This window comes from Oncorhynchus kisutch, linkage group LG16, assembly GCF_002021735.2.
Source record: "Oncorhynchus kisutch isolate 150728-3 linkage group LG16, Okis_V2, whole genome shotgun sequence".
NCBI classification, from domain to species: domain Eukaryota; kingdom Metazoa; phylum Chordata; class Actinopteri; order Salmoniformes; family Salmonidae; genus Oncorhynchus; species Oncorhynchus kisutch.
Genome location: NC_034189.2, coordinates 19,731,350 through 19,758,063, shown reverse-complemented (window position 1 = coordinate 19,758,063; position 26,714 = coordinate 19,731,350). Strand labels below are relative to the sequence as shown.

General features: G+C 44.0%; 1 protein-coding gene across 3 annotated transcripts in view; it reads left to right on the top strand.

Annotated features, from left to right (window-relative positions):
* The window catches only part of LOC109882141 (erythropoietin), a 37,937-nt gene extending 11,723 nt beyond the window's left edge, over positions 1-26,214 (top strand). Inside the window, exons 1-5 of one of the 3 annotated variants that reach the window (XM_020474235.2) lie at positions 16,261-16,403; positions 22,242-22,372; positions 22,881-22,967; positions 23,170-23,334; positions 24,794-26,214. In XM_020474235.2, the coding sequence (XP_020329824.1) occupies positions 16,388-16,403; positions 22,242-22,372; positions 22,881-22,967; positions 23,170-23,334; positions 24,794-24,937 (543 nt within the window). In that variant the 5' untranslated portion in view covers positions 16,261-16,387 and the 3' untranslated portion in view covers positions 24,938-26,214. Of the gene's footprint in view, positions 1-16,260; positions 16,404-16,495; positions 16,877-22,241; positions 22,373-22,880; positions 22,968-23,169; positions 23,335-24,793 lie in introns of those variants that run through there. The other 2 variants (XM_020474234.2, XM_031791961.1) reach the window with 2 other exon arrangements.
* Positions 26,215-26,714: the final 500 nt, after the last annotated feature.

Genomic DNA, 26,714 nt, shown 5'->3' with positions numbered 1-26,714 from the left:
CTCCTGGCTTTCTTTGTTTATTATCAAAAAGGGCAGGGGGGTGTCCTTGGGTTCATCCCGCTTTCCCTTTTAAATCATCCCTAATTCAACGGCAACATCGGTTCTACCAACGGAGTCATTATGACGGGACGCCCCCGCACCCAGCCCCGATACATGGCTTGCAGCACGTACCTTGTCTCTCTGTCCCCTCTCTCATTTTGGCTCAGACATAAGCAAACAGCCCAGAGTTTTATTTGAGCAAACAGTACAGCAAGCCATGGTCCCAGACAGACTGAGAACCATGACTATGTTAAGAGCCAGTGGGACTGGACAGTCAGTCACGTGTGGGTTGTCTTTGACGCCTCACTGCGTGTCTTTGTGAAGGTGTCCTTTGTAGTCCACCTGTCCTTTGTAGTCTATCTGTTCAAGGTGCCCACAAGTTACTTGAAATGCAATATTTTACAGCAATAATTGGTTAGAAATACACATCTTCCATGGTTTTTAACAACTATTTATAGAAAGTCTGAAATAATGCCATTAATGCCAGAATTTTAATTTGGTCTGTTGTGTTTCACTTCACCATTGACCTTTGTGTCTTAGCAAGTTTAAGATTTTTCTTAAAATTCTATCAGTTGATATAATGTGTTCCAAACTTATTTTAAAGTTGTACTGTGTATAAATTGCTCTGCCATTTTCTGGTTGCTAAAATTGTAAACTTCAGTTTATGTGAAAAAACAAGCAAGTACAGTGTAGAGAATCATTGTACCATCAAAACCGTTGTGAAATATATTTTCCTTAAACAAAACGATTGTATTTTCAGCTGTTTGAAGCTGGTGTACAAAACCGAAAGTAAAAGATGCAAAAACAAAACTTAAAGCTGCAATATATTACTTCTTGGACAATGTGACCAAATTCACATAGAAATGTGAGTTATAGATCTGTCATTCTCATTGAAAGCAAGGTTAAGATGCATTAGATCTGTTCTATGTGCATTAATTCTATAATTCTTGTATTTTCAGCTTCGAATAACTGAAAAAAAAATATTTTTGGTTATGTAAAAGATATTATATTTCAAAGTTGTTTAGATTGTAGAATGATGCTCTACACCAGGTATTCCCAAACTGGAGTATGCGTACCCCCATGGGTATGAGCAATACGCCAAATAAAAATGTGATTCACGTTTATTTATTTATTTTTTCACATTTTCAAACAGTCCATTTAGATTTTCCAACAGGGCTATACATCTGGTTGATGTTTTTTTTTCTTGCCTGAGTAGCCTCGTTTCACTGCCAAAAATAAAATTTAACCGTCTAGTGTTCAGCGAAATAACAACACAATGTCAAATACAGGTAGCCTAGTCAAATAATTAACATCCAATCACATTAACCGGGAATTACACTAACGTATGTAGCCAAATGTAGCTGCTGCAAATTCGTTTTGCTCAAAAATTGATTCATGTTTAAAAACGTAAGGCCTGCATTCATAGAGACACATACCAGCTCTACTTGTAGTACTGCTACTACCAGCAGTACTGCACCTGCACCTGTCAACGACACAAGCTGTTCTGTTTCCATGAGCACATCCAATGCTAGCATCAGTAATTCTACATCTGTTGTTAGCCCAGCTAGCATGGACACTGAAAGTTGTGAATCTGATGCAGCCGAAGAGCTACTGCCTCCTTACCCAGGAAATCACTGAACAACAGACAGGGACGTTGGACCATCGAAGAGGCGCAAAGATTATGAGAACTACATTGATTTGGGGTTAACTTATATTGGGAGTAGTGCCTTTCCTCAGCCACAGTGTGTTATATGTGCAAAAGTACTATCTCACAACTCGATGAAACCTTCACTCTTGCGCAGACATTTAGAAACAAAACATACCAATTTGAAAAATAATCTACAGGAGTTTTTTGAGCAAGAATTACGACTAAGACTTTCGAGTATTAAGACATGTATAAAAGTAAAAGATACCATTAATAAGAAGGGGCTAGAGGTGTCTTATATGGTGAGCTACCGAGTGGCTAGGGCAGGCAAGCCCCATACTGTGGAGGACTTAATTATTCCTGCTCCCGTGGATATGGCTGGGACAATGCTGGGGGAAAAGGCCCCAAAAACTATACAGACAATGTCTTCATCAAACAACACCGTTTCACAACACATCAGTGACATGGCAGGAGATGTTTTGAAACAATTACTGCTTCGCATACAAGCCAGTGAATTCCATGCGTTACAGCTGGATGAGTCAACAGACGTGGCGGGCCTGGCACAGCACCTGGTATATGTCCGTTACGTTTATGGAGGGTCAATTAAGGAAGACATCCTCTACTGCAAACCACTGAAAAAGGACAACAGGAGAGGATATTTTTTAAGTACTATACAGCTTAATGACATCAAATGGACTTTGGTGATCAAGATGTGTTTATCTGTACTGATGGCGCAAAAGCCATGACAGGGAGACATAGTGGAGTGGTAACGCGCGTGCAAGCAGTTGCTCCCAATGCTATTTGGATACACTGCAGCATCCACCGAGAGGCTCTTGCCGCCAGGGGAATGCCTGACAGCTTGAAGACGTTTTGGACACTACAGTGAAAATGGTTCACTTTGTTAAAGCAAGGTCCCTGAAATCTTGTGTATTTTCTGCGCTATTCAATGATATGGGCAGCGACCATGTAACACTTTTACAACAAACAGAAGTGCGCTGGTTCTCAAGTGGCAAAGTATTGACACATTTTTTTAAATTGAGAGACGAGCTTAAAGTGTTCTTTACTGACCATCATTTTCACTTGTCTGACAGCTTGTATGATGACGAGTTTCCGACACGACTGGCCTATCTGGGTGATGTTTTTTCTCGCATGAATGATCTGAATCTAGGATTACAGGGACTCTCCGCAACTATACAAAATGGAGGCAATGGTTAAGAAGTTGGAGCTCTTCTCTGTCTGCATTAACAAGGACAACACACTGGTCTTTCCATCACTGTATTATTTTTTTGTGTGCAAATGAATTCAAGCTTACGGGCAATGTCAAATGTTATATAGCGAACCACCTGAAAGAGTTGGGCGCGCAATTACGCAGGTACTTTCCCGAAACGGATCATCAAAATTGCAACAAGCGGTTCTGGGAAAATTGTATTTAATCAGAAGCTACTGCCAGATTTCTGGATTGGGTTGAACTCAGAGTGTGCTGCCTTGAAAAATCGCACTGTTAAGACACTGATGCCCTTTGTAACCACGCACCTATGTGATAGTGGATTCTCGGCCCTCACTAGCATGAAAACTAAATACAGGCACAGACTGTGTGTGGAAAATGATTTAAGATTGAGACTCTCCAATACAAAACCAACATTGCAGATTTATGTGCATCCTTTCAAGCACACTCTTCTCATTAACCTGTGGTGAGTTATTCACAATTTCCGATTAACATATAAGGTTTTAGATGTAAGATGGCTAAATAAAGAGCAAAATGATTGATTATTATAATATTATTATTTGTGCCCTGGTCCTATAAGTGTCACATCTGATCCTGCCATGCAATCTGGTGCTCATCCGGTGTCCCATAGTGTCGCTGAGATGGCAATCGAGTTTCGCTCCCTCGCTGCTGAGAGTGGCTGGAATGAGGAGGCCCTTCAGGGAGCATTCCAGAACGCTCTCACCGATACCATCAAGGATGAGTTGGTGTCCAGGGATGAGCCTGGTGAACTCGAGGAGCTCATCTCTCCTGTCATCTGCATCGACAACCGTCTCCGTGAGCGTCAGAGAGAGAGGGCAGAACCAAAACCGTCTCTCTCTTGAGGAGAGGCATCGGCGAGTCAGCACTAGGCGTTGCCTATACTGTGGCCAGGTTGGTCAATTTGTCTCCACTTGTTCACTGAGCCAGCTAAAGGGGGTGGCTCGGCTGTTGTGGGGGATATACTGTTGAGCCAAGCACCGGTCCATCTTCCCCCAGACCCTTGCTAGATGGAACTCTTGTATGGCAAAGCTAGGCTTTTTCTCTACCTGCCTTCATCAATTCGGGTGCCGACAAGAGTTTCCTGGACCGAGGTGTTGTTACCCACTTGGGTCTGGACACTGTTCCACTCGATTCACCCCTCGATGCCAAAGCTCTCAATGGACAGCTCAATGGACAGTGTCAGTGAGAGAACCGTGCCGGTCATCCTGCGTCTCTCTGGGAATCATCAGGAAAGGATCAGTCTCCACATAATCGACTACCCTTGCTCTCCCCTGGTTCTTGGCCATCCTATGTTAAAGCTGCACAACACACAGATTGACTGGACTGCTGGAAGGGTCACCACATGGAGTACATCTTGTCACTCTAATTGTCTACATTCTGCCCTTCCCCCTCCCTTGTCTGTGCCCCAGTCCATTCCAGAACCCCCAGAACTGTCATCTGTTCCTCCAGAGTATCACGATCTAGCTCCTGTGTTCAGCAAGCACCCCACCGTCTCTGCCACCTCATCGGCCATACAACTGCACTATTGACCTCTGGCCTGGATCTCCTCTCCCCTTTAACCGGTTGTATAACCTCTTTCGCCCCGAGCAAGAGGCTATGGAGGGGTACATCCAGGATTCCCTTGCTGCAGGACATGTCAGGCCTTCTTCCTCTCCGTTAGGGGCTGGATCTTTCTTTGTCAAGAAAAAAATTAGGCACTGAGGCCATGCATAGACTTCCGTGGGCTGAATAGTATCACTGTTAGGAACAAGTATCCCTTGCCACTTATCAGTTCTGATTTTGCCCCCCTCCATGGTGTTCACTAAACTCAACCTCTGGAATGTCTACCACCTTGTCCGCATCAGAGAAGGGGACGAGTGGAAAACGGCATTCAACACACCACTTGGACACTTTGAGTATTTGGTTATGCCGTTTGGTCTCACTAACGCTCATGCTGTTTTCCAGAGACCGGTTAATAACATTCTGAGGGATGTGATTGGACGCTTCGTTTTTGTCTATGTGGATGACATTCAAAAAAAAATCTAAGGACCGTGAGGCTCACCAGCAACACGTTTGCCAAGTTCTCCAACGGCTGTTGGAGAATAAGATTTTTGTTAAGGCTGAGAAATGTGAGCTTCATGCTTCATCTGTGTCCTTCCTGGATTACATAATTTTACAAGGACAGTTACAGATGGACCCTGCCAAGGTCAGGGCAGTCACAGAGTAGCCAGACCCAGAACTCCAGTTCGTCGTTGAGGTGGAAGCATCCGACACCGGGGTAGGTGCTCTTCTGTCTCAACGTTCCCCCTCTGATCAGAAGCTCCACCCATGTGCTTTCTTGTCCCGCAAGCTCTCACCTGCAGAAAGACATTTTCGACATAGGTAACCTCTTAGTGTGGAGATCCCGCTAGTGGGATCAAATTCAACAACATCCAGTGAAATCGGAGCGTGCCAAATTCAATATACAAAATCGTAATATTAAACATTCATGAAAATACAAGTGTCATACATGATTCTTTACCTTAGAATATTGGTAATCGAACTGCGTTGTCAGATTTCAAAAAGGCTTTACGGCGAAAGCATAGCATTTGATTGTCTGAGGACAGCGCCTCACATTAGCATATTTTCCAAACCAGAACAGGCTTCACGAAATAACAAATAGCGATAAAATAAATCACTTACTTTTGAAGATCTTCCTCTGTTTGCAATCCCAAAGGTCCCAGTTACACCATGAATGGTCATTTGGTTCGATAAAGTCCTTCTTTAGATCCCAAAAATGCTGTTTAGTTGGCGCCATTGAATTCAATAATCCAGTCCTTCAACATGCATACGAAAGATTCCAAAATGTTACCAGCAAAGTTTGTCCAAAATAATATGTTTTTTATTAATCCTCAGGTTGTCTAATATCTAAATAAATGATCATATTTCAGACGGAGATTACTATGTTCAATAGCAAAGGAAAAGAACAAAGAGCGCGCCCACGTTCATGCGCAAAAAGACTACTTTTGCCCTGGCGCTCAACTTGGAAAGACTACAAATAGTTCTTCATTTAAAAAAAACAAGCCTTAAACCTTGTATAAAGACTGTTGACATCTACTGGAAGCCATAGGAACTGCAATCTGGAAGGCGGAAATTAGATGTTTCAATAGCATTGCATTGGAAGTCCTCCAATTTTCCTGGGTTTTTGCCTGCTATATCAGTTCTGTTATACTCACAGACAATATTGTAACAGTTTTAGAAACTTCAGAGTGTTTTCCATCAAATTCTACCAATTATATGCATATCCTAACTTCTGGCCTGAGTAACAGGCAGCTTTCTTTGGGCACGTCAGACAGGCGGAAATTCAGGACACTAGCCTTACTCGCAGAGAGGGTAACTGGGAACTTCTGGCTGTGAAGCTGGCTCTTGAGGAATTGCGTCACTGGTTGGGGGGCTCGGTTCTCCCCTTCATTGTGTAGATGGACCACAAAAACCTGTCCTACATCCAGACCGCCAAACGTCTGAACTCCCTGCAGGCCAGGTGGGCATTGTTCTTTGGAAGATTCAACTTCACGCTCACTTATCGCCCCCGATTTAAGAATACCAAGCCTGACGCCCTCTCCCGTCAGTTCACCGCCGACAACACAGGTTCCGAGCCAGAGACCATTATGCCATCCACCTGCATCGTTGCTGCTGTCTCCTGGGAGATGGAGTCCCGTATTCGCCAGGCTCAGCAAAACCAGCCTGTCCCAGGTAACAGTCCTAGAAAGGCTCTGTTTGTTCCAGATCCAGTTCGCTCTGAAGTTCTTTAGTGGGCCCATTCTACTCACCTCATCTGTCACCCTGGCATGAACCGGACTGTCACCTTCCTGCGTCAGCGCTTTTGGTGGCCCACCATGGAGAGAGATGTCCGGGAGTTCATCTCAGCCTGCTCGGTCTGTGCCAGGAAACAAAACCTCAGCGAAACCCACTTCCGATCTGCTTCGCCCTCTTCCCATACCCAGTCGCCCCTGGTCACACATAGCTCTGGACTTTGTCACTGGCCTTCCCCCATCTAACAGTAACTCAGTCATCCACGCCATTATCGACAGATTGTCCAAAGCGGCTCACTTCATTCTCCTCTCCAAGCTTCCATCCTCCAGGGAGACTGTGGACCTGCTGGTGTCCCATGTGTTTCGTCTGCATGGAATTCCATACATCCCAGGTATGGAGATCCTTCTGTTCAGCACTTGGTATTAATGTTAGTCTTTCATCTGGATATCAACCCCAGACCAACGGCAAGACCGAACTGGCCAACCAGGAGCTGGAGACTGCCCTACGTTGTGTGACTTCAGCTAACCCTTCCTCCTGGAGTGCTCAGCTACCCTGGGTGGAATATGCCCACAAGACCCTCATCAACATCTCGTCAGGTATGTCACCCTTTGAGTGTGCTCTGGGCTATCAACCCCCCATGTTCCCTCCCCAAGCAGTCGAGGTAGAAGTGCCCTCATTCCATGATCACTTGCGGCCAGGGCCGCCCTCCACCATGCCTCCGTCAGGACCCAATCCCAAGCTAACCGTCACCGTACTTCAGCTCCAGTCTAAACTCCAGGCCAAAGGGTATGGCTCTTGATGAAGGACTTGCCCTTGAAAGTGGCTTCCAGAAAATATGCCCCCCGATTCATTGGTCCCTTTGAAATTGATTGTGTCATTAACCCCTCTGCTGTGCACCTGAAACTCCCAGACTCTCTTAAGATCAACCCAACCTTCCATGCGTCCCTGATTAAACCTGTCTGCTCCAGTCTCGTCTCCTCCTGCAGCAGCTCCTCCACTCCTCAGCTCATCGATGACCATCCGGCAGCTTTTGGATGTGCGCTGTTGGGGTCGTGGCTGGCAGTACCTGGTGGACTGGGAGGGATACAGGCCTGAGGAGCGCTGCTGGGTGGCCCGCCGAAACATGCTGGACCCCTCCCTATATGGGATTTCCATACCTCACACCCAGATAAGCCTGGTCGGGCACCAGGTGGCGCCCGTTGAGGGGGGGGGTACTGTCACATCTGCTCCTTCAACAACCTCTAGTGTTCATCCGGTGTCTCCTTGACCTGACGCTGTTTTCCTCTCCGCTACAGTTCTGCCCACTTGGTCCCTGTCTCCAGTCCGACTTGTCGTCAGTCCTGCTACTCTGTCCTGGATTCCCCACTCTACGCTCCCTTGGATTCCCCTCCGGAACCAGCTTACCCTGTCCCCACACCTCTCGCTCCAGCCTCAGCCTCTGCACCTGGTTTCCAGCAACCCGCCGGAGCTTCCCCTGGCCTGCACTCAATCTCCCCCTGTGTTTCAATAAATACCTTGGTTACCTCATCCTAGTCTCCTTGTCTGAGTCTGCACTTTGGTTCGCCTGTTCCGCTCCACGTGACAATAAGAGCTCTTTGTCACTTCCCCGTGTTGTGACAAAAACTCACACTCATTCTTATGTTTAATAAATGTATCGTATAGTGTGTGTGTGGCAGGCCTATAATGATGGCAAAATATATATATTTGAGAGTGCGCTGACCCTGGTGCTAGAGGGGGTACGCAGCTGGAAGTGGAATGTTTGAAGGGGTACGGAACTATAAAAAGTTTGGGAACCACTGCTGCTACACTATACTTGCTTGTTTTGTCACTTAAATCAATCAAATGTATTTATAAAGGCCTTCTTACATCAGCTGATGTCACAAAGTTCTGTACAGAAACCCAGCCTAAAATCCCAATAGCAAGCAATGCAGGTGTAGAAGCACGGTGGCTAGGAAAAACTCCCTAGAAAGGTGAGAACCTAGGATGAAACCTAGAGAGGAACCAGGCTATGAGGGGTGGCCTGTCCTCTTCTGGCTGTGCCGGGTGGAGATTATAACAGAACATGGCCAAGATGTTCAAATGTTCATAGATGACCAGCAGGGTCAAATAATAATAATCACAGTGGTTGTCAAGGGTGCAACAAGTCAGCACCTCAGGAGTAAACGTCAGTTGGCGTTTCATAGCCGATCATTCAGAGTATCTCTACCGCTCCTGCTGTCTCTAGAGAATTGAAAACAGCAGGCTGGGACAGGTAGTACATCCGGTGAACAGGTCAGGGTTCTGTAGCCACAGGCAGAACATTTGAAACTGGAGCAGCAGCACGGTCAGATGGACTAGTGACAGCAAGGAGTCATCAGGCCAGGTTGTCCTGAGGCATGGTCCTAGGGCTCAGGTCCTCCGAGAGAGAGAAAGAAAGAGAGAAAGAGAGAGAGAATTAGAGAGAGAATTAGAGAGAGCATACTTAAATTCCCACAGGACACCAGATAAGACAGGAGAAATACTCCAGATATAACAGACTGACCCTAGCCCCCCGACACATAAACTACTGCAGCATAAATACTGGAGGCTGAGACAGGAGGGGTCAGGAGACTCTGTGGCCCCATCCGACGATATCCCCGGACAGGGCCAAACAGGCAGGAAAAAAAAACACCCACTTTACCAAAGCATAGTATAGCCCACAAAGATCTCCGCCACGGCACAACCCTAGGGGGAGAACACCCGGACAGGAAGATCAGGTCATTGACCCAACCCACTCAAGTGATGCATCCCTCCTAGGGACGGCATGGAAGAGCACCAGTAAGCCAGTGACTCATCCCCACTAATAGGGTTAGAGGCAGAGAATCCCAGTGGAGAGAGGGGAACGAGCCAGGCAGAGACAGCAAGGGCGGTTAGTTGCTCCAGTTCCTTTCAGTTCACCTTCACACTTCTGGGCCAGACTACACTCAATCATTGGACCTGCTGAAGTGATGCGTTTTCAATAAAGATTGAGACCGAGTCTGGTTGAGACCGAGTCTGCCTCTCTCACATGGGTAGGCAGACCATTCCATAAAAATTGAGCTCTATAGGAGAAAGCCCTGCCTCCAGCTGTTTGCTTAGAAATTCTACAGACAGTAAGGAGGCTTGCATCTTGTGACCGTAGCGTACATGTAGGTATGTACAGCAGGACCAAATCGGAAAGATGGGTAGGAGCAAGCCCATGTAATGCTTTGTAGGTTAGCAGTTAAACCTTGAAATCAGCCCTTGCCTTAACAGGAAGCCAGTGTAGAGAGGCTAGCACTGGAGAAATATGATACAAAAAAATGGTTCTAGTCAAGATTCTAGCAGCCGTGTTTAGCACTAACTGAAGTTTATTTAGTGCTTTATCCGGGTAGCCGGAAAGTAGAGCATTGCAGTAGTCTAACCTAGAAGTTAAAAAAGCATGGACAAATTTTCTGCATCATTTTTGGACTAAAAGTTTCTGATTTTTGCAATGGTATGTAGATTGAAAAAAGCTGTCCTTGAAACAGTCTTGATATGTTTGTTAAAAGAGAGATCAGGGTCCAGAGTAACGCCGAGGTCCTTCACAGTTTTATTTGAGACGACATTACAACCATCAAGATTAATTGTCAGATTCAACAGAAGTTATCTTTGTTTCTTGGGACCTAGAACAAACATCTCTGTTTTGTCCGAGTTTAAAAGTCGAACATTTGCAGCCATGCACTGCCTTATGTCTGAAACACGGACTTTTCCATGTGGATTTTAGTCACCAAAAAGTAGAATAAAATCTGCCATGACTACAAGGTCCGATAGGAATTCAGGGAACTCAGTGAGGAACGCTGTATATGGCCCAGGAGGCCTGTAAACAGTAGCTATAAAAAGTGATTGAGTAGGCTGCATAGATTTCATGACTAGAAGCTCAAAAGACGAAAATGTTTTTGTTTTTGTAAATTGAAATTTGCTATCATAAATGTTAGCAACACCTCCGCCTTTGCGGGATGCGCGGGGGATATGGTCACTAGTGTAACACAGTAAATTCATCAGGCTTAAGCCATGTTTCAGTCAGGCCAATCACATCAAGATTATGATCAGTGATTAGTTAATTGACTATAAATGCCTTGGAAGTGAGGGATCTAACATTACGTAGCCCTATTTTGAGATGTGAGGTATCACAATCTCTTTCAATAATGGCAGGAATGGAGGAGGTCTTTATTCCAGTGAGATTGCTAAGGCGAACACCGCTATGTTTAGTTTTGCCCAACCTAGGTCGAGGCACAGACATGGTCTCAATGGTGATAGCTGAGCTGACTACACTGACTGTGCTAGTGGCAGACTCCACTAAGCTGTCAGGCTGGCTAACAGCCTGCTGTCTGGCCTGCACCCTATCTCATTGTGGGGCTAGGGGAGTTAGAGCCCTGTCTATGTATGTAGATAAGATGAGAGCACCCCTCCAGCTAGGATGGAGTCCGTCACTCCTCAACAGGCCAGGCTTGGTCCTGTTTGTGGGTGAGTCCCAGAAAGAGGGCCAATTATCTACAAATTCTATCTTTTGGGAGGGGCAGAAAACAGTTTTCAACCAGCGATTGAGTTGTGAGACTGCTGTAGAGCTCATCACTCCCCCTAACTGGGAGGGGGCCAGAGGCAATTACTCGATGCCAACATCTTTCTAGCTGATTTACATGCTGAAGCTATGTTGCTCTTGGTGACCTCTGACTGTTTCAGCCTAACATCGTTGGTGCCGACGTGGATAACATTATCCCTATACTCTCTACACTCACCAGTTTTAGCCTTAGCCAGCACCATCTTCAGATTAGCCTTAACGTCTGTAGCCCTGCCCCCTGGTAAACAGTGTATGATCGCTGGATGATTCGTTTTAAGTCTAATACTGCGTGTAATGGAGTCGCCAATGACTAGGGTTTTCAATTTGTCAGAGCTAATGGTGGGAGGCTTCGGCGTCTCAGACCCCGTAACGGGAGGAGTAGAGACCAGAGAAGGCTCAGCTTCTGACTCCGACTCGCTGCTTAATGGGGAGAACCGGTTGAATGTTTCTGTCGGCTTATGAGCGACACCGTTTAAGCATTCCTTCAGCATTTCCTTCCAGGAGCCATGAGAAAGTTGTCCGGCTGCGGGGACCGTGTGAGGGGATTTATACTACTATCTGTACTTACTGATGGCACAGACTCCATTTCATCCTTTCCTACACTTAAATTACCCTTGCCTAACGATTTGCGTCTGAAGCTAGCAGCACAGCTATCTCGCTGTAAGGCGATCGTTCTCCTGTATATTATGAGTACAGCGACTGCAATTAGAAGGCATCATGTTAATGTTACTACTTAGCGTCGGGTGGTGGAGGTCCTGACATACCACATCTAGATAAAGCGTCTGGAGTGAAAAAGTTGAATGTAAAAATTTGAGCGAGGGTAAAACAAAAAATATAAACGGTAATTAGAAAGTAGAAACCGTAAAGTTGGCAGGTAGAAAAATAAGGTTAGCAACCAAACGCACAGCAGGACGTAAACAAGTCTACAAGTTGTGACATAAACTGAAATTATGCGAACTATTAGAATTTTAGTAACCAGGAAATGGTGGATTGATGTCTGCATAGTGCATCTTTAAGCTTGGGAAGCATAGAAATAGTGCACATAGAACAGATCTACTGCTTCTTAGACTTGCGTTTAATGAGAATGGCAGATGTATAACTCAAATTTCTATGTGAATTTGGTCAGGTCGCCCCAAAAAGTTACAAATTTCAGCTTTAAGGGTAAATCTATTTGATTCAATCTATTTGATTGGACCTGAATGCCAAGATATTCAGGAGATAAAGGTGCTCAAAGTTGAGCCATTTTGCATACCCCACCATACCATGAGACATCCGTCTTTGTCACTGGAAAGGATGAATGGTTGAGTTTATCATTAACAAACAGAGTTGTCAAACTATTTTATAATATCTTGGGGGAACATGTTTAAATGAACATTTAATGTCATATATGTAAAAAAGTGTAAAGTCAGATTCTTTTCATATTCGCAGATGTAGCTTAGACCCTACTTCACATCATCTAAGGTTTCTGACACAACAAGCTCTTGACTACAGGGTATTATATAGAAGAATAATGGATAGAATGGGCCTATCCCTTCATACCACTGCAATTGAGCTGGTACACCATTGAAATGTAATTAAAATGTTAACTTCTAATTAATACCACAAAGATCGCCACCAGTCCACCTAACGCCGAATGTCAACTTAAATGTGTATTCTATTATTTATATTTCTATGATTTTAACAGGTTTCATATTGAGGCTTGATAGTATAATTTAAAAGAGCAGATATTCCCATTCATGTCAACATTCTCTGATGTGTAGATTTCCAACCATCTTTGTGCTACCATTTGAAAGTTGAAATTTCCATTTGATTCTCATTTTAGTACATTTATTAGCCAAAACACAACACCAACCCTGTAGTCAAGAGCATGTTGTCTCAACCGATGGCGGGCACAACACACCAAAACATCAGATGATCTAAAATAAGGTCTAAGCTACAATGTATGCAAAAAAAAATCTGAATTTACTCGTTTTTAGATTATTGTTAACCTCTTTGGTAATGGTTAACCTGATAATGGTTCATGGTAAAAAAAAAATGGCAACAGTTTTTATTCCCCCCCAAAAAATCGAATGGTTTGACAACCCTGTCTGTTAGCTTTGAAATGATGTCAATGTCAACCGTTTAGCTTTTCTAGTGATGAAGACATGGATGTCTCATGGTATGGTGGGATAAGCAAAACAGCTCAACTTTGAGCACCTTTATCACTTTAATGTTTTGGCATTCAGTTCCAAAACGTCACTTTCTGAACCCTTCTACAACGGGCAAATATGAATGGAAGGTTTAGTTCAGATCAAAAGGGGTGCTATCAAAAAGTGATTGATTTCAAAGGGATTTACCCTTAAATGACTTGTGTAGTTTGACTAATTTACTCAGAAGATGTTTCACAGAACACTGGGCGTATTCTTGTAGACCAGCTGGCCCGTGGTGCCCGAGCATAGTCGCTGTGTGTGTATGTGCATGTATACGGGTGCATTTACAGTACGTTTGTACAGTATAGAATGTACGTGAATATGTATGTCTACAGTATCGGGTTACCCTGTATTTCTTGAAGTAAGGCAGTGTGATCCGCTAAGCGTCAGTGACACCTGATAGGGCACATTCAAACATACCACTACTTCCTCTGTGACGTAAAGGGATCTCATTGTCCACTAAAAGGGGAACTCTTTAAAAGGCCTTCTATTATTCTAGGAATGAAGAGGAGTAATTAAGCCATCCTACAAAAACTACCTTCCGAGTGAACAGAACTACTAGGGCGGAGTACTTGTTTCATTGTAACTAACACAAGGGAACAATACCAGCAGGAAACGTTTCTAAGAATGCCATCTGCAAACATGCATCAAATACTATACGTACTATACATCAAATACTATGCATACTACATGTCAAACGATTTGGCGGCGTTCTGAGCAACAACCATGTCATTACGGTTTCTTAATGAAACCATATATAGTCTTATAAAATGTAGGGCTTATGTACAAGGCTTTATTCAATAACCCAAGTCCAAACCAGAAGGAAACTATTTGGACCTCCTTCTGTGATTGTCTGTATATCAAATCAGGGTCTTAGTCTATATCCAAATGAAAACTATGTTAGCCCATTGAGCTAAAGCCTAGGCATTTATCTAGGGGAGCCAACACAGGACCTCAGGTCTTACATTACGTGAGAGAATATTAAATAGCGTTTTACAGTGCACACTACCAAATGAGGTCTTCTTGTTTGGTCATGAATATGTTTTTTTGAACCCCCACCACCCCCCAATATCTAACATGTTGATGTTGAATGAGAAGGGGATCATCAACTCCTACATCTGAGAGCAAAGAAATTGACATTGGTCCCCCTGCTAATATGTCACCTGTTTCTGTGAACATGCAGGACAGTGACCAACATACACTAGATTATCAAAAGTATGTGGACACATACTCATTCCAAAATCATGAGCATTAATATGGAGTTGATATCCCCTCTGCTGCTATAACAGCCTCTCCTCTTTTGATGTTGGAACATTGCTGTGGGGGCTTGCTTCCATTCAGCCACAAGAACATTAATGAGGTCAGGTGTTCTATTTCATCCCAAAGGTGTTCAGTGGGGTTGAGGTCAAGGCTCTGTGCAGGCCAGTCAAGTTCTTCCACACTGATCTCGACAAACCATTTCTGTATGGACCTCGCTTTGTGCACAGGGGCATTGTCATACTGAAACAGGAAAGGGCCTTCCCCAATCTGTTGCTACAAAGTTGGAAGCACAGAATCGTCTACAATGTATGCTGTAGTGTTAAGATATCCCTTCACTGGAACTAAGGGGCCTATCCGGAACCATGAAAAACTGCCCCAGACCATTATTCCTCCTCAACCAAACTTTACAGTTGGCACTGTGCATTTGGGCAGTTAGTGCTCTCATGGCATCCGCCAAGCCCAGATTCATCTGTCGGATTGGCAGATGGTGAAGCGTGATTCGTCACTCCAGGGAACGCGTTTCCTCTGCTCCAGAGTCCAATGGTGGGGAGCTTTAAACCACTCCAGCCGACCCTTGGCATTGCACATGGTGATCTTAGGCTTGTGTGCGGCTGCTCGGCCATGGAAACCCATTTCATGAAGCTCCTGACGAACAGTTATTGTGCTGACTTTACTCCCAGGAGCAGTTTGGAACTCGTAGTGAATGTTGCAGCCGAGGACAGATTTTTACGCACTTCAGCACTCGCCGGTCCTATTCTGTGAGCTTGTGTGGCCTACCACTTGGGTGCTGAGCCATTGTTTCTCTTAGACGCTTCCACTTCACAACAACAGCACTTACAGTTGACTGGGGCAGCTCTAGCAGGGCAGAAATGTGAACAACTGACTTGTTGGGAATGTGGCATCCTATGAAGGTTCCACGTTAAAAGTCATTTGACTGCCTATGTGTGTTTATGGAGATTGCATGGCTGTGTGCATGATTTTATACACCTGTCAGCAACGGTGTGGCTGAAATAGCCGAATCGACTCATTTGTAGGGGTGTCCACATACTATTGTGTATATATGGTGTATTTGGACAGGAACCTCGGAGGGCTCCAAGTCTCCCCACCCCCGCCACGCGTGGCTGTGTCTCCTAGACAGCAAGCTACAAGTCGGGGAGACAAACGCTAGCGACTTGCGCCAACAAAACTGGGTGGGGGGGTGTTTGCGTCTCAACAAAGCTCTGAGATGTTGACGCTAAAGGCCTCTGAGGAATGCAATCAACAGGCAAATAGCGGCATTATTAAAGTAACAATCTAGGACAAGGCTATTTCATTTGGTAATGTTCTAGGCTGTCAGCGCACCATGGCGCACCGGCACTTCTGGCACACTTGCATAACATTATTTACATTTGGGGACTATTGTTTGAAAACATGGATATTATTTGGATGACAATATAATACAATAAATGTCCCAAAACAAAGGAAGTCGTTCAGATAGTCATCACAGGACAATGTAACTTTATTTTCATTGTCATCAATTTAAAAAAAATCTCAGTTGTAGAAACACCTACCGGATAGCCCAGGGAAATCCATAAAAGAGCTTCGGATTGCAATTAGTGGGCAATAGACGGGCCAATGTGCGAAACGGCGAGGATCCTGTGAGGGACTATGCAGATTCCGATATGGAGTTGCCACCCAGTGAGTAACTAGTAATGCTTTAGTTTTATTCTCCTGAAGTTGAATATTTTCATGGTTTGGCAAAGGACTACCTGAGTTGACGTTTTATAGCTCTTGTCTGTGTTGATGCGTAGGCCTGAAGAGCGTGCGCTCATCCCAATCGGCTGTATGGCCTTATCGCTTTGCTGAGGGGAGGTAAATACACGTTTTAGTGACTTGCCAAAGCAGTGACGAAAAGCCTGATAGATCGTTGCTCCGGCGAGGAGGCTACTGCAGCCTATATTTGGCTCTGACTGGTAGACGCAGCTACAGCACTAAGCTCTTCACATTCAGCACCTGGAGAATGAGGACCAGTACACTGGGCATGGTTGGGCATTTTTAATGGACCGATGGCTTTTGCATGTTGAGGAGTGGGTGAACAGATGTTATTATTTCGCGCAATGTGTTTAAACGACACATCATTGCTTTGCGAATGTTCCACAATTCAAGTCGAGGTAAGACCGTTTTCTAATTACTTGGTATGCTATAAACGAAATAGGCTGCTATAGTCACATTTTCTGGCACGACTAATAAGGAGGCTATACATATTATACAGCCCAAATAATGTGAAGCCTAAAAACTGTCGATGTGCCCTCGGGCACGGAACGTAACCATAGTCACTCTGAATACGAGCGTCTGCTAAATGTAAATATCAGCGTTTACCACGTTTTGATTTTGCCTTTCAAATTATGCTTTCATAAAGGAGCTTTAATAGAGTAAAAGTAGTTTATTTTCACATCCAGGTTTTGACAGAGAATTGGTCAACTACGTGCGTAAAGTCCCCTATATCAATAGTCTAGTGAGACGACGAATGGACGCGCAATATCTCCGCCGTTCCAGCTCAAATAGTTTGGGATTTTGTGTAGTTTTTTAAAATGCATTTTATTGATTGATCGATTGATTTAACCAGAAGGTACTCATGGTTGACATATGTACAGTACGTTTTTACCCATGACCTTTCCATGAGTACCAACTCAGTGGCCTTGTGGTTAGTGTCATCTCTGAGATTAGATGGTTGAATTGATGGATTGGGGGTAAAGCCCTGCCCTGCGATAGACGGCTCAGTATCCTGTCCAGGGGGTATACTTGTACATCCAGCTGCCTCAAGCTACAGACAGAAACAGGAGAGGGGCTCCTGCCCTATGGGCCGTTCCGGCTCTGACAATGCTACTTCTTACTTATCATGAGTAAGGCGATGGATGTGTTTCCTGTTAGTTAAACTGTAGCATGACTGCAATGTTGAGGCAGCAAGGAAGTGACATGCTTCCAGTTAATGCTGATTAATGTTAGAATGGGATGACTTTACATTTCTCAAAGGATGATTGAACAGAAAAAGGATTTCCACAGAGGAAGTTCAAGATTCCACCCTTTGACTTTGCATTGCATTGGGATTCCTCACAGGAAATTATGTCATATCAGTGTGACCTGCTTGCTGAATACTCACAACTTTGCACTTTCAGTCTAAGAGTCAGGCTGGCAGTGTAGTAGGTTGTTATACATCATTTACCTGTCACTCTTCCCAATTGGATTGAAGTGTTGAGATCACCTTGAGAATGAACCAATGTCATGTAGAAGTAATTTGATATATTAAACGTCAAGAGTAGGAATGAAATTGTCTCAAAAGAGAGCATCACTGACAGCTAGGTGACCTTTGAGAGATTAATCTGCCACTCTGTGTCTGGTGATTGCCAAGGTTTACCATCAGTGCACAGCGCAGAACTAGACCCTAGAATGGCAAAAAAATAGAAGTCAAATCTTGGCATTTGATGCTGCTGGCATTGGTTCTGTTACCTTTCACTTTGGCCAGCTTCCTGGACTCCAGAGTCCCTGTGCTCAGCACGTGACTGGCAGGCAGGCAGAGTAGTCTATGGGTCAGCATTGCAGAGTCAGTCAGTGAGGGAGTCTGGGAGTGAGTGAGTGCATAGGGAGGACACACAATCAGTCTCACACGTAGGCCATGGCAAAGGTCGGAGGGTCACACTAATCAACTTGTTAAACATAGTGATTGAAAAGTGTGGAATTCAGATATTCAACCCTAGAGGAGGTCAGTTATGAGGTTGGATATGCTGCTCTTTCCAAACCACCTACAACCTCTCAGACTGGAATGGGGTGTAAGGTTATATGAGTGTAATCCATACTTTTGTTTGTCTTGTCATTACATTGTGTCCCTAAGTACCACCCACGCACACACACACACACACACTCAAACACACACACACTGCTGCAGCTGGCCTAATTTCTTAGTCTCCAAAGGCCAGCGTGGGGTTCCAGTATGTGACACAGATAATCAGCATTACTTTAGAAGCATGCGACCATATCACCGCAGCCTGTGATTATAGCTGACTTAGTTATGACTAGGGTTGCAAAGCTACCGGTAGTTTACCAAAGTGATCAGAACCTTAAAGTAGTTTTGATAATTAACAGAAAATCTATGGCAATCTATTTTAACTTTGGTAGTTTATACTTGATTTACTTTAAAAAACAAAATCATATATAGCATTCATTTTTTACATCGGACCATGTTTTCCATACGTTTCTAATAGATGGACAATGTGGTTATTCATAAAACATATAAAAACACACTTTTATTTATAAAATAAATAAAAGTGTGTTAAAAAAAACAATACGCTGAAACCCTCATATTAAACACCAACGGTATACACTAAGTTGATGGGATAATGTTTTATAGCTTTGTCATTCAAGTTGTTTGAAAATCATCTATTAAAATGATTCAACATACACTGAACAATAATATAAATGCATCTTGTATAGTGTTGGACCCATGTTTAATGAGCTGAAATAAAATATTCCACACAACGCACAAAAAGTATATTTCTCTAAAATGTTGTGCACATTGTTTACATCCCTGTTGGTGAGCATTTCTCCTTTGCCAAGATAATCCATTCACCTGACAGGTGTGGCATATCACGAAGCTGATTAAACAGCATGATCATTACACAGGTGCACCTTGTGCTGGGGACAATAAAAGGCCACTCTAAACTGTGTGTTTTTGTCACAAAACACAACGTTTTGAGGGAGCACACAATTGGCTTGCTGACTGCAGGAATATCCACCAGAGCTGTTGCCAGAGAATTGAATGTTAATTTATCTACCATAAGCCGCCTCCAACATAGTTTTAGAGAATTTGGCAGTACGTCCAACCAGCCTCACACCCGCCGAACACGTGTATGGTGTCATGTGGGCGAGCGGCTTGCTGATGTCAACGTTGTGAACAAGTGTCCGGCCTAATGCACCGCCCCACGTCGCAAGGATCTGTGCACAATTCTTGGAAGCTGAAAATGTCCCAGTTTTTCCATGGCCTGCACACTCACTGGACATGTCATCCATTAAGCATGTATGGGGTGCTCTGGATCGACGTGTATGCCAGCGTTTTCCAATTCCCGCCAATATCCAGCAACTTCGCACAGCCATTGAAGAGGAGTGGGACAACATTCCACAGGCCACAATCAACAGCCTGATCATCTCTATGCGAAGGAGAGGTGTCGCGCTGCATGAGGCAAATGGTGGTCACACCAGATACTGACTGGTTTTCTGATCCACACCTCTACCTCTTTTCTTTTAAGGTCTCTGTGACCAAGAGATGCATATCTGTATTCCCAGTCATGTGAAATCCATAGATTAGGGACTCATGAATTTATTTCCATTGACTGATTTCCTGATATGAACTGTAACGCAGTAAACATGTTGGAATGTTCATGGTGCATTTATATTTTGTTCAGTATATTTTATATGTGATGAGGCCACACAAAGAACCAGAGACAATTACAGACATCCAATAGAGACACTAGATGTCTTGTAATAGATTATATAAATCCTTGAAAGATGCCAAAATTCTGGTAGTTTACTGGTAAATGTAGAAAGTTCCCAGTAATATACCCTCCCTAAGTATGACACAGGGGACAACACAGACAGACAACATAAAGGGGTTTTATGTACACACAGGGTGAAGACCCTGAGAGAGGGTTAGGGTTAGAGGGGGCATTTCCTCTTTGACCCTTAAAAGGGATCTCTGTGAGTCCTCTCTGTCCTCCCCACAGCCAACATTGTTTTTTAAAAACATCAATGGGCTAAGAAAATCTTTTGTTATCTGAGTCTAAAAAAAATCTTGGTTGATAAGCCAACGTTCTATGTTTAGACCACTAAAGGCTAAACCTTGCAGAATCGTTTTGGGGAAACGGCTGCGGAGGCTACCAGTGCTCAGCCTGACACGAGGCAGCCTTGGAGAGCTGTCTGTAATCTGTAGCATTTTACTGCGTCATACAGTCAGGCTGCAGTGAAAGAGCTCATTCACATGATGTCCATATTTGTATTTATTATGGATCCCCATTGCTTTGGCAGCAGCTACTCATCCTGGGGTCCAGCAAAATGAAGGCAGTTATATGACCTGAACAACTCCATTGAACTGTCATGTGTAACACATAGGGTTTACCACAATTATTATGGAACAGTTTGCACTAAGAGAGGTGCGTGCAAGACTGAACACGTGGAAAGGCCGGGGGTGTATTCATTCCCACGATTCTGTTGCTAAACATTTCTTAAACGTAAGCAAACAGAACGAAACGGGTTGGACTTACCTGATTTGCCCAATACAAACTCTCATTTTTCTCTGTTTGCTTCCATTTGGTTCTTAAACAGTAAACGATTTCCATAATGCATACATCACTGTTGAGCCCAGTTTTACCAGGCTGTCACTAGAAATACCACAAAACGCATACACTTTAAGAACACACATGAGCCAATATACGTGAAGCTCAGGAATACATAGACGGCAGATTTCCACAAAAGCACTGTTATGTGCTGTGTACAGTAGCATTGTGCTGGAATACTAGCCACTCTGTGTGTCCAGGACCGTGTCTGATCTCATGTTCTGGATGACGGATCACAAGTAACCTTGATCCATTGCGTTAGCATGCAGGTCAAGAATACCAAGTAACACCCAATTCAAACAGTTATTCTTCTACAGTGTAAATGAAATCATCTTGGCCTGAATAGAACAACACTAGTTTGTCTTGAGTGAAGAGGCAAGCAGTGGAGAACATAGTTACAGTTGTGTGCTGAGAGGCACAGCCCGTGCTACAGCGGCACGGTCAGAGCCAGAAAGAGCAGTTCAGACGTCAGAGTATGGGTTTGACTTAGGGGTAGCTCCTGTGACTGGGTGGTTAGTATGTTGCTCCTCGGTTCACAGGGGGTTTGCAAAGGACCAGGGGATGGGCTCAAAACATGGGGCAAGGAGATGGAGGAGGGGATGCTACAGAGGATGGGAGGCAGGGAAAAGGGATTCAACTTGGGACAGATGGATGTAAACAGAATTGGGAGAGGCTAATAGAACCAGAGAGGTCTGGGTAGAGAGAGGGTGAACACCTACATGCATAGGCTAGCATACATAGCTCCAAGCCAATGGCATGTATTTAATGAGAGTTTAAAAGCCTGAACACAGCTATTCATTCATTGGCATATATATATGAAGAAAGACATTCTTTGCATCAGTATTAGTAGTTTTGGAGCTCCTTGTGTAGCGATGCAACATGCAATATGACTCCCTGCTAAAATACAGGTTAAATAATATCCAGAGTCCCCGTTGTGGTCAATACTAGTGCCAGAGCATGATTGCATTTGACTCACCCAAATACAGACATATGTAGTCTATATGTAATTAGTCAGCCTTGCTCAAATCCACCCCTTTGATAACATGTTTTCCATATTGCTTATGGGTTAAGCTACAGATTGTTTAATTGGTTATGGCTGATAATGGTATAGAGTGTTGACAGTATGTTTGCTGAAGCCCCTCTGTGTGTGTAGGACTCTTTACGTTGCTGCTGATGCTGTTGGAGTGGACCAGACCAGGCCTACCGTCTCCCCTGCGGCCGATCTGTGACCTGCGGGTCCTAAAACACTTCATTGAAGAGGCCAGAGATGCCCAAGCAGCCATGGTGAGAGATACACCACATCCATGTCTGGTCTGGTCTGAGCCCTTATTAATAAATCGTCTAAAAGTAGGAGTGCTTATCTGAGATCACGGCCCCCTCCCCCTTTTCAATTCTTTATAATCTTATGGCTCAGACACACCAATAGCTGTTGCTGGCCGAGAGTACTCTGATTATCATTTGTGAACTGAGTGTGCACCGATTTTACATGTCGAGTCGCATGAAAAATAACGTCAGTCGGACCTCTACAGCAGGTGGTCCCTAAAACACAGCGCGGACACTAGGCAGACGAACGCGAGATCCACATCCGGTGCGATTTGTGCGAGCTTTAAGAGGAAAACTGATCCTTGATCAGCATTCATATTCACCCTTTATGAATACGGGCCCTGGCCATGAACTGGTGCTATTTACAGTGATAGTCATGGTGTTAGTTACATTTCATCTCACACATCTCTCATTTTCTATCCATTTTTCCTTGCCTCGTTTCTTTTCTCCATCCGTCCCCCTCCCTCAGCTGACTTGTAAAGAAGGATGTGGTCTTCCAGAGCCCGTCACTGTTCCCCAAACCAAAGTAGACTTCAGCATCTGGGAGAGGAAAAATGTAAGTAACAACAGTCTGCCTCTCTCTCCAAGAAGAAGAACCAGTCTACCTAAGAATGTGCTCTTCCGTTATCAGATCAGCAATATATCCTGTTAACTCAATGCAGAGCCACATAGAGAGAGTTTGGCCATTGAGGTTTCAACCTAAATCACATGGCTCTGGTCAACTGGGCAACTATGTCTCTCTCTGTGTGTTTTTGTAGGCACTGGAGCAAGCTCAGGAGGTACAGTCTGGCCTGTGGCTGTTAAACCAGGCCATTGGCTCGCTACGAGCCTCCGTCACCAACACAGCGTTGCAAAGCCACATAGACAACAGCCTCATAAACATCTTCAGAATAGGAAAGGTGCTGCGCAGCCTCAACATCCAGGTGAGCCAGGTCAGGGAATCAAAGTGCAAGGGCTTGTGGAAGTTGCTATTGCAGACAAGCATAGGAATGCATAGGAATGAATGGTCACTATCTTAAGTTCACTTTGGGCCCTGTCCAGATGCATTCCTAGAGACACGCAATGTTTAACCTGAATGACCCAGTTACTACTATTCCCACACGGTGGCTGGAGCTTGCTGCTGATGGCTAGTTGTGTCATGCTGACTGTATGCTCTTTGGGGAAAAAAGGTGTTATCTAGAGCCTAAAAGGGTTCTTCGGCTGTCCCCATAGGATAATTCTTTGAAGAACCCCTTTTGGTTCCAGGTAGAACTATTTTGGGTTCCATGTACTGTAGAACCATTTCCACAGAGAGTTCCACATGGAATCCAAAAGGTTTCCACATGGAATCCAAAAGGGTTCTTACTGGAACCAAAAAGGGTTCTCCTATGGGGACAGCCCAAAAAAACTTTTGGAACCTGCTTTTCTAAGAGTGTAAGGGACTGTTAGGTAGAGAAATTCAGAGAATCCTCTCGGGGGCGGTTCTTAGATAGTAGCAGAAATGACGACAACCACACTCGCATCCACCAGTGAGGTGGGGCACTAACAGGCAGGCAGAGTTTACTGGGTACACGCCAAGGCCATGGAAAGACTAAATGAGCTCCAGTCATTCCATCTGTGCTGCAGAGCTTTCATAGTATATACATCAAACAAACAGCTCCCTAGGTTGTACCCTGGTGAAATACTGCTGATATCAGAAGAAATACTGCTGATATTCCTTCATCATGGGGATATTGTTTTTAAATCTTTCCATCCAGTCTAGTGTCTAGTGTAGTGTGTCATTTTTTAAATATTGATTTCATGGTTGTGTTCATCAGGATACACCGTGGCGAAATGTTGTACAACGGAAAAAGAAAACAAGTGCATCTTGGACAAGTTCAGATGGAATCTCCCCGTTTCACGCCGTTTCGGACAGTTTTCTTCTGGTTTTTGCCAAGTGAACAAAACCCAGTAGGCTACTCCATTTTGTGTATGCTGACCAGGCTTGGGCGATATACCGTATGCTGGGGTATTTAGACATACCGACGGCGGGCTCCGGTAGTGCGTGTTATGTCACTGCTTATAACTAAATTAACTATCTAAGATATGCCAAATAAATGATATCCAACTCAGGGCTCCAGCTATGCATTTGGTTTGCTAACTTGCTAGCTAAGTGGCTAGATGGCAAGATCAAGGTTATTGGTTACAGCAGAGACCATCAATCCCCTCCTGGATCCATGTTGCCTAAATACATTTTGTGGTTAAAAAATTATATATATATTTTTTAAGAAGGAGCGCCCCTTGTGTGTACATCCGGTAATACCATATACCCCAGTATGGTACAGAAACTATATGATGGTAGGAACATCTAGATAACCGTCCAACTCTAATACTGACATATTTCTTCTCCTGTCTTCCTGTCAGGAGTGCAACCCTCCAGCAGGAGGAGTGTCTGGAGGAGAGGAGACATGGCGGGTGTCGTCTGCTTCAGAGCTGCTTCAGGTCCACGTCAACTTCCTGCGAGGCAAGCTGCAGCTCTTGCTGTCCAACGCGCCCATCTGCCACTAGGGCGGCAGCTGATTGGGGCTCTCCGAGGCGGGGCCGAGTTGATTGGAGCTTCCCGAGGCAGGGGGTGGGATCTGACACTATTGACCCTGCTTGTTGCCAGGTAGAACTCTAAAAGATGAGTGGGTGGACCAGATCTTCACAGGAGAGAATTAAGCTATATGGACAGAACAGTTCCTATTGGACTTTAAAAGGAAAAGAGCAGGTAGCACCTTGAACATGGAGATGAGGGAAGTATGTGGTTAAGAAATCACACACCCGAAAAGGAATGGGGCCTACAGAATGCACAGCTCCACAGCTCTTTAATGGGCACTCTTCAGCACTTTGTGTGTGTCTGTATGTCTTTTAGCATGAGTGTGATTCTGTGGCCCCTACTGCAATGGAATGTGACTTCTCATCGCTAAGCCTGCGTAATCGACGCAGATTGCACATGACGACACCTTGTTGGAGTTCTACTCAACTGTCATTGACTGCCTATCAAATTCCAGAATGAGGGGGCCTAGCCTGTACCACAAACTCTTCAAACACCACCTGCCTCGTTCTTAACACAAAACACTTCTCCAACTGCTGTCTATCAGTGTCCTCATATGTATTATATATTGCTAATGTAATTACTTATTTATAGAGATTTATATTTTTACTTTTAAGCTCCAGTTACTGTCATGACTATAGTATTATGAGAGATATACTGTAACTAGGAGCTAGAGACCACAGTTGAGCTCTAACGATTGACCATAATTACTGTATACCACCACTGAACATTGTTGTTAAGATATTTGTACAAGTCAATATCCAACTGTTCACTGTCTGTTACCCTTTGTAGAAGACATGATCTGTGTGTTTGTATGTACTGTATGTGTGAGAGAGTACCTGTTTGAATGAGTTTTATACAACTCCTTATAACCCTATTGAATGGACTAGAGGGGGGAAGAAACAGAAGGTTCAGTCAGTTGAAGGAGGAAAATATTGAGCGGAAGAGGGAGAGGGGGCTTACGTGAGAACTCCGAAGCTATGCTGTGATTATCAGTGTCTGGTTTATGCACACCAGCACTCAAATAGAGCTTCGACGCAGATAGCATGACTGCCAGGAAAAATATTGATTGGTTCTCATGATGAACATCCTGCATGCCTCTCTCTCGCCTTCATTCAAGCAGCAGCCAATCAAGCTCAATCCTGGGAACCTTTGGAGTCGCTGACGTTGGGGATTCTTCCAATGTCGGGATTAGTGTTTTTCTCCTGTGTTTTGTTTCCCGTATTAAAAGTCTTGCAGTCACAGTGCAGATGTTTTGTACATGTTTTTTCCTGTTTGTTTCAGATGTTTTGTCCCTTCTATTACACTGCCATTTGGTATTTAAATACAAAATATTATTCTTAGATTAAAAGGATGGATGAAAACAACGTAAGAGGAAGTTTGTCTGTGTGATAAGTGCCTCTCTTTTGAAGTCCAGATATATCTGGTGTTGAAAGAAGGCCTTGTTTTGGGGTTGCATACTTAGCAACAGTTCAAATGAATTCAGGTAGAAAACATGGGTATTGTTAAATTTCAAACTCAAATCACAGTTCAATAGTTTCACATACCTAAAACATGCATTGTGCAAATGAAGCATTCTATTGTCACCTAGTGGAAATTCACTGTTACTATACCTGAAAAAATGACTGGATTATAGTTTTGCACTTTAATGTTTTATTAAATAATCCAGTACTTTTCTCAATCTATTTTATGGCACATAAAAAAAAACTAGATTGAAAATATACAATACTGTATATACATGTTCAAATA